Here is an 11916-nt window from a genome sequence, read left to right on the forward strand (position 1 = left end):
TAACAGCCTTAGCGGATTGAGGAGAGCAGATCCCTCGATAAGAGATGATCATCGGTTGGTGAACCAAAAAGTCGAGATCACAACCGATGGTATGTAGGGCTGAGATTATGGCGAGGGAATATTCATCGGCACCATACTTCTGCTTCTTCTCATTCCACAGTCACTCCACACCCATCCGAGACTATGCTAACGTCCATTACAGTTGCACTTGTTCGTGGTTCGAACCCGAGCTCTGCCTCTCGACTTTCCCTGTCTAGGCTTGAACAACCTGGCAGGCAACCAACCCTCGTGCAGCCTTCGGGTGGCGTGACGGTTAGGCACCGGAAGGGTGTTCCAGCTGAACGATAAACAGGATAGGTTTTCAGTTGGTTTAGGCACCGGAAGGGTGTTCCAGCTGAACGATAAACAGGATAGGTTCGGTTTCAGTTGGTTCGCTCTGATAATGTTTTCCAACGAATGAATAAACCGCCCTAGTCCGTCTACTCTCGTTTTGTTCTCATTCACCAGGTTCTTCCGATGGTACGGAGGGAACTTTGCGGTCGAGATCCTCGGGCTATGTGCGGTTGGGTGAAGGTTCGGTGGAAAGTGGTGGCCACGGAAACAGCTCCACAGATGTGCCAAGTGAGTATACCTCATTTACAGTCTACCCTTCCAGTATGCCATCTTGCTATGCTTTAACTACATTAATCTTACCACGGGAATGCGGAAATAAGCAACTCCAATGGAATGGGCATTCCATCCTGGCCAGTCAGCACGCGACCCTGAGATATGGACTCCGTAATTGAAGAATGAGAGGCGCCATGTCCTATCCATGTTTCGACTCACCACATTATTGATTAGCAGCTCATATCTTAACGGTAAAATGTCCAAACTACTTGCTGGAAACCCTCTGAGTTTCATTGCTGATGATCTCCAAGAAGGGTGAAACAACTGTACAGTGCTCGTCTGCTTTTTGGCACAGATTGGGTGCACTCATTGGATGAAATCTTTGTTGAATATGAGAAAACCATTTGTGCACCATGGATTTATTGACATGAAGATCAGATAACCATACGTCTGTCGCATCTTCTCACGCTTAATTCAGCGCCAATTTGTTTGTCCCCCTTTCGTACAGTACCGATTCATGCTTTCATTGAGCCATTTCCTGAGCAACACTCAAGTGAGGTGGCGTCTAGTTCAAGTGTGGAGAAGGATTCACATAAGGGCTATCCTCTTGTGAGCAGTATTCCAACAACCACACCCACTAGCTATCAGCTGGTCATCTCAGATAGCATCGCTAAGCCCACCTTCGTCGGCATTCGCCCCACTGCAGCCGAATTGCCCGCTTGTTGGCGCCGGTTGCTCAACTACGTCGACTTGTATACCACCGTCCCGAAAACAAAAACTGTCATGCGTAAGGTGAGTTACTGTTTTATTTTAGAGACTTTCGAACGTTATTTTAGCTTTTTTATTTCACAACGGGTGGTAGCACATTGTATGACAACAGAAAGTGCAGTTCGATTCCTTGTATTCTAGCCCCCGTCCACAATGCCAACGATCACTGAGGATGACTCCGACGTTCGGTGGTTACCTGCCGGTCGATCTAGAGCCGCCTTTGAAGGGAACACGACAAGTTCACAGGAGGCAAGCACACCGCCTGGTGCTGTCACCATGAAGGTACGCTCTGGCTTTTTGAATTACGCTGCATAGTTTGCAAACTTTTTCGTAGGAAATGACTCGAATCCCAACAGTAGAAGACTGACACTTCTCCCTAGAGTGGAACATTCGCTTGCTAAGTGATACAGTGTTCGTGGGCGGTTTATATGTATTCCTCCTCCACGGTATCCTTCGACCTAATCTGTCGGGCGAGGAATCCAACCGTGGTCGGAAGATTTTTACCAACCCCCATCGTAGGAAAGAGAAATACTTCTATTTTGGCCTATCGGAACCCGTGGGCCAGTGTTGCGCAGTAGATTCGGATGAATAATATCGTAAACGGATGCTCCCATTAACCTGACAAATAGCTTCTTATCAAGGAAAACATCCGGTATATCGCCTTGCTGATTTTCATCACCATACGCTGGCAGATAAATGGAGTGAACTTGGGTGGTCCCTACCAAAACAGGAAACTGCTTTGCCTGTCAGCTGCGTTCCTGACTGGTTCGGCGCATGGCTGTTCTGTTGACATGACATGCTCGGTTGTTCCCATTGGTCCATTATGCAGTCGGATATTCGCTGCGTTTGATTCTCTAGTCATGCATACTTGAGAAGACACCTGTTGCAGCTCACTCCTGTCTCCACTCCATTATCTCTGTTAGGGTTCCCCATAGGGAACTTTGAGTGACGCGTAAGTTGGACGATCCCGAATTTCAAAGGGAAGAATGGGGTTCGAAATTCTACGGTACTACTTGTACAAGGGTAATCAAGTGCACACAACAAACCTCAATTGTCCACGTTCGTAGCGTCACGGCGAACACAAGTCTATCATTGACCGGCACCGTACAGTGTCAACGTCCGAACAACAGCGAGCGGAATGTTGGCTCACTAGTGTGGGTTGAGGTCGTCCCTTCCGACGGCGGTTTCGCGGTTCTCATCAGCGGTGCAATCACACGGAACTCATGGGGGGAAAACAAGTTAAGGCAGGCGCGGCAAACGGTACTCGAATACTCATGGGTAGGTAGGTCAGCTGCACAAATTCACGCATATACATGGTAATACACAAGTGTCGGACGGACGGCCTTTGCGTCAACGCGAGTTGCTGGTACAAAGTGCACCATGAGTGGAGTACATAAGCAGAGTAAGCAAATGAAGGGGGGAATTATCTTGAAGTCAAGTTATATTGGATAACCTCAATGTCAGAAAAGGACTCTCCAACGAGAAGCACAACCGAGCTTTATTCCAAACAAATAAATGCGAAAGTTAGACAGGTCCTCGCGGTATTTGGGGCGCACTTTCTAACTTCATCCAGTTTGCCTGATCGGCTTTGGGTGAACACTCCTCATAGTCGGTTGTTGCTTCTGCGATGTGCCCGAACACGCTTTATCGTAAACCGTGCTTCTATGGCACGCCTGAACACTCGTCATCGTCAGCTGTTGCTGAATTGATTGACTGCTTGAGCGTCCAATCTACAGCTGGCTTTTCTAGCCCAGATGCTTGGTGGTGGCGTTTGAGGGACTGTTTTCAAGACGATATCTTTTCGTAGAACTGATCTTTTTTCGTTATTTGTCTGTCCTGGACTTCAGCCCCAGTCTATCTAGGTCGTATCAGTATGCATTTTCCTGTTTTTATGACATTTCGGTTTTACGGTCCTCCTGGTAACCTGGCTCACTTATTCGTTGTTATGCCCAGTCTAATTAAAATGTCCCATCTTCCGTTTCCCTTCCCTAGCCTATTCTCCTCGGAAGACGGCTTCTTAGCACTGTGAGCTATCAGCCGCTAAATGAAGACATCGAAATGGGGCACATCCCTACTTCCACAATGGCAACGAGACCTTCAGAAGTTTTGCAAATAAGCACACGACCCGCCGCTCCCCCCTTGTCAACAGACCAAGTATCCTCAACGGGAGTAAGTCCAGGTTTGTTCACTTCCGAAGATGGTGCACCAAAACCCACAGCCCCATCTCCTCTACGCTACACAAAGGAGCCTTTGATCTCATCTACTGCCATGGAGCAGCTCACTCTTCCATGGGTATGCAGCGAACGCATGCCGCTCAAGATTTTTGTGTCCACGAAGATCCAGCAAGTGGATGTTAGTGCAGTTCTGAGCGAATTGAATCTGATCGCCGGTATTGGTGACGTCCATGGATCGATGACACACTCGACGCGCATTCGCGGACGAGGTAAGCTGGTTCTTTTTTCCCTTGTTCGTGTAGGCTACCTTTGTATGAGATATAGTTTTCAGTGCAATCATCTTTAATCAACATTAAAACTGATACATTAACGGGTGACTTGGACCCATGCGAAGAATTCTTGGCCTCGCCTTTTTAGTTACTCTGATCAGCTGCGGGATGGGAGGTTCATCGTCAACACTCAACCCGACTTCTGCCCTCGACTTCCCCTGTCTAGGCTTGGGCAACCTAGCAGTATCCCGGCCGTCGTGCAACCTTCGGGTGGCATGGCAGTTAGGCACCGAAAGAATGCCACGGCTGAACGATTTTTTTCAACACTCATCACGAGTATTGTAGCCTTGACTTAATACTAAAACGAACATATTGGCTACCCGGTTTGACATTTCACTGTACAGCTTCGAATGATGATTAGAAATTCGCTGCTGTGAATTCGAAAATTCCGTTTCCTTGTCGAGCCGACCACACCTGATATGGTATCGTTCTTTAACAGGTGACCGAACGCACTTAAATAAGATGGAGTTTATTTTTCATAAATTAAACTACTCACAAGGTTGCTGAAAACTCTTCAACCGTCCATGACCGGTTTCGCCCTTCTTGGGGACTCATCTGGTAGGCACAGTTTCCAAGTTTCCGTGAATCTTCTGTTCTACTTGAAAGTGGTTTCCCTTATGGAAAATACACTTCAATATCTCGAATATCGTAATAACTGAAACATCAATTGGCCTTTGGGCAACACATTCAGTTGAACAATACCACAAACGTGAGATTCAGTTGAGTCTTCCGTAAAAACCAAATTGATATACAAATGGGTATATTTGTCGAAAGATGGAGTTTAGTTTCCACATGACGATTCTATGGTAATAAAAGAGGAAGCGCTTGAAAACTCTTCTGCCGTATGTCTTGCTTACCATGGTAAATATTCTTTCGCAATCAAATAACAAGCGAACAGAGGCGCAGTTTATGGATCTAAATATCTTCAAATTTCCCCGTGTTAAGGATCAGTCGTTAAAATAATGTTTTGTTGTTTGGTCGCCTTCAGACAAGCTATACGGGCAATAATCCTTCAACCCACAAAAATGCAACCGTGTTGCGTGGTTTTTATTCCTGTTTAAGTGACATTTCGCTAACTCCTCAGAATTGGAACATGGATTACCCAATCCATAAGCTAACTGGTTTCCAGCAGAATGTAATACGAATGATTAGTAACACGATGTTCCCAGTGTAAGACTTTTAAGACCAGTCGGAATGGAATGTCAAACACATTGACGAGCCCACCACCTCAGAAATTCGAACCTTTCCGTGAGCGGTACTCAGGGAAGCTATGGTAAGTGGTTCTGACGATTGTTATTCAGCATAGGGATGACACATGCTTCCTTACTATGGAATTTCAAGTTAGAACAAACGTTGGCCCATGCACCGAGGAGTGGAGAAGTGCAGCCAACCTGACTTATTCAGAGGCTGCTAGTAGCGACACCCACTAAATGACACGTGGAGACACTGAATTTGAAGTTCTACTCATATGGAGCACAAAATGGTGCCTCCTTCTCTACTCTTGAGATACGAGAGGATAAAAATACCCTGGGTGGAAGCACTTCACCAACGCCTAACAGGAGTCATCAGCTGGAGTATTCTAAACCAGAGGAACAGGTTCGCTAACCCGATTCACACTTGTCCCAAATCCCTCGATCCACTGACGAACAAGTACTCCTAGCCGATATTCAACTCTTATTTTGTGTATTAGTCGAGGGCGATCACCTTAAAGCCTGGTAACCATCGCACTTGGCCCGACAAGACTTTTGTGTCATGAGCGAACATTTGCCCACCAACAAAACCACGTATTGTTTACCAAGGGAACAAACGATATACCGCTCCACCCCGAGTGTACATGGAACAACCCATCTCACTAGATTGGTCACCAACTAGGCTAGTTGCTTGATTCCTTAATGTGGTGCCCAGTACATGGGTGACGAGTTATTCCGTACGTTTTACACGTGTTACGATTGCCTGTACAGGCGGTTATGACGAATTACCAATTTGCTATGAAATTCTTAAACTTGTCAATATGCACTTCAGGTTAATTTTGTCGAACGACAGTTAAACAGAGCTCGATACCATTCACTTTCAGGGTACTTCGCTGACCAAGTGTCGGAACAGTGCTTCTTGATTCACTGCGGCGAAGGTCAGCTGCAGTTGCTCGAAAGGTTGGCGTTACAGCATATTCAGTAAGTTTCCTCCCAAGGACTATCTGTTTGATTTCTGCACTGTTGATGAAAGACTTATCCAGGGCGGCTGCTGAATTTTTACTTGATTTACAAACCAGCCCTAAAGAATTATCGCTCCAAATCTAGGCCTGTCTGAACTACTGCGTGACCGGAAATGATCTCGCTCGGGATTTTTCCAAAAAAGGTTGATCGACATCATCTCACTTACTGGAACCAGTGGCGCCATTGTGCAGTCGAGATGGGCCACTATCAGCGGGTTATTTATTGACTTAGCTCCTCCGAGAAACTTTACCAGGAAATAACTTCTGGATTATTTTTCGGGACTAACCACATCCTACTCTGCAAGTCTTTTTTCGGTTCTGGATGACATTCCCCATCCGACAGCCGTTTTTACCGTTACTTTTATCAAATTTCTTCTCTTTCATCATCAAGGCAAGTGGTTCGTATGAAATCCGGACGGTCGTTTTCCATGATTTCCTGTCGTCGAAGTCGTCAGACTGAGCGAAACGCATGCGTGCTCAGTGTTGGTCACGTTACCATCACCCTGCCACACCACCCAGTCCGTTTGCACGGAGTAATGCAACGACAGGCCAAACGCATCACATCCCGTGTTAACGAGTTATTGCGATCTTCGCCCGCCCCACGTAACCAATTGCATCCCAGGTGAGTGTGTAGACTTCCGCGCTCCAGAGCGGGGCGATTCAGTTGCAAATTTATGCGGGCCTACACACCGATACGTCCCTAAACTACGCCGAACTGCTGACGTTTGCAGTTAATTTGCCCAGCTCCGTGAGCAGAGAAATAGTTATCTGTACAACCTGTGCCATCAGCATTCCCCGCGATAAAAGCCTAGGTCAACCGACAATCTGTAACAGTTAGGTCCAGATTTTCTATCTGCGTGGATACCTGGCCGCCTGAATAGAAATTCGGGGTTTTCGTGGATTACCTTGGACACACTCCTGGGTTCTGATAATGTCAGTTTAAACTTTCAGCCGGCAGTGGTTGCTGACTTTCATTGCTGCGTTAGTTGCATTTGCTTATCGGCGTTCACACAAGCCTAGATAGATCGCTTACACTAATTTCTCGCCTCAGTTGTTGAGGATACCCTCCGTTGATTTTCCTCAGCGTTCCTTTTCTGTGAAGAGCGCAAAGAAGTCAGATGTGATCACCAAGGTACTGTGGGTTGCGAACTTATACCAGCCAGTTAACTTTTCGGTTCATCATTTACACCGAATCACTAAACGTTAACGAGGTCCGTATAAGCACATGATAGGGTTGCATTCTCACTTTTTGTTGCCGCTTTTTCTCCACGAGTATTTCCGTAGCATGATACATCGTCCTTTTTGATAAGCGCTCGTGTTTCATTTCACTGGACTGCCTTTCCCCTATAGGAGCATACCCGAAGTCAGCACTTCCGCTGCGTCACGACCTGTGCCTACGCCCACGACAGGCAGCACTACCACAACCACGGCAAGCGATGCCGCATCTCAGCTCCGTGCCAATCGTCTGTCAACTGCACCCACTGAAGGTCCCACTGCGATGGCGACCGCAACCGCTGTGGTCAAGCCATCCAATCCACCACTTGTGTTCAGTCTAACTGCTGTGGCGCAAGGCTTGACAGTGAATGTTGCATTGCACCCGACGTTAGCTGCGGTCTATAACGTACGTCAAGCACCAGTGCTTTTTCTGTAGTTAGAAAGGTGTCACGTCTGCTGTTGTGTTTTACTCGAAGATAAATTTGACAGGGTGGTCAGGATGACCAATAATTTATTGATTAAACTCACGTGTTTAGTGTAATTGGTAATCCATCTTGCCCCATTCCTCACATGATTTTTTGTTTTAGATGAATCCTGTCTATTTTGTCGGTTTTTTGGGACCTCGCGGTTATGTGGATATCGACCTTTCCGAACACTCAATTAGCCTCAAATCTATGGTACGTCTGACTGCTTTCCGAGAATTACTCCTGGTCTCTTCTTTTTTAAATTATCGTTCGCTCATCGCCCACCTGGTTTTCTTTCAGTGTCCACCAGAGAACTTTCCTCATTCGATAAAAATCGCTCTGCCTCGCGTCTCAACCACCGTCATTCGACGCAAATCGTCCGGTGGACAGTACTCTCGTGGCGAACGTAAACAACCCATTTTAACGCGTGGTCTAACCGCTGAGCAAGGAATGTACGTTCATGTTCAAGTGAAAATTGGGGCGTTGGAACAAACACTGACAACAGACCTCCTCAACTACATTGTTGTTGTATTCAAGCTCTTCATGAAGGTAAGTACTATCGTTTTGAGACCCAGCCTGTTCCTGGCTAACACCCCTCTCTGAGCTTCCTTATCTCCTGATTTCAAAGGGTATATCGATGCCCTGTGCGAAGGCTTGTGAATTGGGATATTGGAATTGACGGTGGTTCAAAACGAAGGTAGCACAACTGTACGGTGTTTATCAGCTTCCTAGCAAGACCAACCGAGCGTAACTGGGAGTGGTTTACATTGAGCTATTTCGGAACGTTGCATGTCTTCTTTGTTCGCGGAAACTGTTGGAGACAGTGCGCTTCATTCCCGTAGCCCCCGGTTTAAGTAGGCTATTTTCAGTCCAAGTACACCTCTGTACGTGGGTTGTAAACAAGACCTTTTCTGAATGGGTCTTGGCTGCTCCTGTTTGAGCTTGAGCAACCTGGTAGTATCTCAGCCCTCGTACTACCTTCGAGTAGCACGGCAGCTACGCACTGAAAGGATGTCACACCTAATCGATTATTATTATTATTATTACAGTTTAAAAAGCGGCGATCCCGAAACGCATCCTACACTTTGCTGTTTTAAAGGAACTGATTGGCTTCACTGTCCAATATGATGACCGGAGTTACGACAGGCAGCTCTGTCTGACTAGCCTCAGCGATAGCATCCCAGTCCCATGTTGATAGACTGTGTTGCTTAATACAGTAGGACACTGAGTCCGGTATGAGGAGTATAGATGGTCATTGTTGGTACGTTGGGTTCGGTGTACACCTGGGACTGGGCCGTTTGATGTTTGTTCGATCCAGTTTTGTGCTAGAAGTATGTTTATTAACGCTTCCGTGAGCTACTGAAGCGCGGGTACCATTAGTGGGATTCTTGAATAGGTTGTATCAACCTTTACTTTGGAAGGTCTCTTCATCATTCATTACCCTCACCAGGAAATCAACGAAGTACTGCAGAAAATGGCCGGTGATGAACAACAGCCCGTGGAATCGAAGTCTCGTTTATCTGTTTTTCCTCGTGGTCCTTCGACTAAATCTTCAGGTCCATCGAACAACTGGCTTTTGAGCAGGGCAGCTCGAGGAAGCGTGAAGTTTACTGTAAGGTATGTGCATTCTTCCATCGGTTGCTATCTTGTAAGTAAATCAACCAGTAGTTTCTGTCTACTCTTATTTTGAACGGTACTTCTTCTACTCTCAATTTCGACTCGGGGTCATTGTTTCTCCTCCACGCATGGTCGACGTCGTTTGTGAACAGTCTATGTGGTGTGAATCATAGATTGAATTCCGTGCAATGAGTTCGCTTCACACAACAGTCATCTGGAAATCATTTGGGACCACAAAACTGTACCACCTTTTTGGAGATTCAGCCCAAAATGAAGTCGTAACAGATCAGTTTTGCGAAAGTTATGTTTCCCAACCAGCTTTACGTCATTCGTGAATCCGTACTCATAATGGAGTCTTTGTGATTGAATTATTCTGCTGTTCAATTGTTGGTGTTCCGCGAACAAGTACCGAGTGTGTTAGGATTCTGCTCAATACTACCAATAAGTTTGATGCAAACTTTGGACAACCTGCTACAAGTTTCGCCCGTCATCAGTATCATTCGGCCGGTCCAGTCCTCGAATTTCCACTTATCTTATTTCGTCCTTGAACATCAAATTGTGTGCATGTTCTGATTGGTTGCTTTCTGCATGGGTATGATGCGGTATGTTAAACACCATATATTTTGAGTTCCAACTCTAGTGTATCTGAGTTTCTACGTTCTACTGCGTATTTTATTTAAATCCCACAATCTGAAAGTTTATTTCTGAACTTCCGTTCATTTTAGTCGTTCACAAAAATCCAGAAAAGATATTGACAGTGGTCTTTGGGTTGTTGGCTAGTACTCAGTTGTTTTCATCCACTTCACCGAACTTCCTCCGTTTCATAGCCGGTGGTAATACTTCTAAGTTCTTCCTATTTTTTCCTCTTTAGTCTCGTTGTTACTGAATTTAGAAGTCGTTCCAACGACTTCCTTGTCGGAGTTACTTACTAAATGACATTTAGAAACAAAAGTACAAAATCGCTAACGCTGTTTGATAGCTCGCACGTTTTTGTGATCTGTCTTGGTGTGAAAAGTCATTTACGATTCCTGGTAAATACACTAACAGCCAGTGGCTTAGAAGTTGTGTTCAGGCAAAGGAACAACAGATGGCCATGCTTCAAACTGATATAGCTCAGTGGTTAGAGCGCGAATTCACTGACCGGAATGTCCGTGGTTCGAATCAGACCTCTGCCTCTCGACTTTCCCTCTCTAGGCCCGGACAGTCTGGCAGTAGCCCAGCCCTCGTGCTTCTTCCGAGTGGCATGGCAATTAGGTGCCGAAAGGGTACTACAGCTGAACGATTTTTTTGTTATCCAGCAGCTGTGGGAGTTTGTGAAGGACTCGTGTAGGTGTTGTTTTGTTTCTGCCCGAGTGATACTTCATGGACGCAAATTGTTTCTCGAAAGCTGTTACCTAAATCGGGAGTTTTTGGTACAGAGAAAATGTACGCCATATTCTTAGATGAAAGTTGTACACGATAGTTATGTTGGCAAAGAGAGTGTTGAACTCTGTGCATAATCCTCCCATAAAGAAAACCACGGCGCTCAGTATTCGCACAATGGACTTGAATTTTTAAAAGCTATGACGTGTCCCTGATAGACTAAAGCAATCGGGAAATTAAGTTCAGAGTACCAGTCCAAACTTTTGAGCTCCATTTAGACATCCCGGTGTCTCAGTGGTGCTGGGAAGTTATTCCACAAAACTTTTTCCTCCAGTGGACAATGAAATTCGGTGGGCTGCAAGAATATGAGCGTAGATAAGGATGGTTTTTGGTTTGAGCACATATGCAACAAAATGCCACATTTCAGCGCAAGAAGTTTCGTTCCACACTAAAAGGTTTTGCAGCTAAGAGCATTGTGCGGCTAATAGGCACCGAAGACCACTCCATACGTGAAAGTTTTAATGAGAAATCGCCATTTGGGAGTCGGTCGAGGCTAGACTTCATGTGTATAGAAATACTGATGGCTGTCTAGGTGTAAGTTACTGCTAGCTGAATGATGATAGCTACCAACGAGAAGCTTTCCTGTTGAGGTCTTCATGGGGATTTTTTGCATGTCTGCTATTGACACTTCCCAACAAGAACGTAGCACTTGTACAGTGAAGATTTCGCCCTTTAAGTGGAGCCAGTCTCTGCTGAAAAGCCAAGAAGTACTGTGTAGCTGTTTCTGCTAGCCCGGAGGTCACGACTTCCAGAAGATTCCCGCGATGTGCACTACTGATGATTCCCAAGATGGATGAAGTAGTCGTACGATGCTTTTCGGCCCTTCAGCATAGATTGGCTTCACCCACTGGACGAATTCGTCATTAAAATTCCCATATCTCTTCTCACCAACAACAACCTGTATAGTGTTCTCAATTAGATGAATACGAGCATTATATACGCTGTCAGGTGACTTCTATTAAATACTTCAAGAGCGCATATATGCCATCCTATTTTCCAAGTGGTTCTTTCCCTGGTCGTTTAGTGGCTGAAAATCAACATTTATAGCCGGTTTATTACTGTCGATCATCGTCATCATCATCATCGACAGCATGACATCAGTGTTCAAC

General features: G+C 45.7%; 1 protein-coding gene across 1 annotated transcript in view; it reads left to right on the forward strand.

Annotated features, from left to right (window-relative positions):
* Positions 1–11916, forward strand: part of T265_10076 (hypothetical protein) — a gene marked incomplete at both ends in the record, with an annotated part of 51061 nt that overhangs the window by 9946 nt on the left and 29199 nt on the right. The window contains 10 exons of the mRNA XM_009176344.1: positions 508–621; positions 1115–1398; positions 1516–1656; positions 3367–3817; positions 5952–6048; positions 6481–6711; positions 7440–7710; positions 7892–7981; positions 8069–8317; positions 9219–9385. Coding sequence (XP_009174608.1) covers positions 508–621; positions 1115–1398; positions 1516–1656; positions 3367–3817; positions 5952–6048; positions 6481–6711; positions 7440–7710; positions 7892–7981; positions 8069–8317; positions 9219–9385 — 2095 coding nt within the window. The remainder of the gene's footprint in view (positions 1–507; positions 622–1114; positions 1399–1515; positions 1657–3366; positions 3818–5951; positions 6049–6480; positions 6712–7439; positions 7711–7891; positions 7982–8068; positions 8318–9218; positions 9386–11916) is intronic.

Source organism: Opisthorchis viverrini (assembly GCF_000715545.1).
Source record: "Opisthorchis viverrini unplaced genomic scaffold opera_v5_335, whole genome shotgun sequence".
NCBI classification, from domain to species: domain Eukaryota; kingdom Metazoa; phylum Platyhelminthes; class Trematoda; order Opisthorchiida; family Opisthorchiidae; genus Opisthorchis; species Opisthorchis viverrini.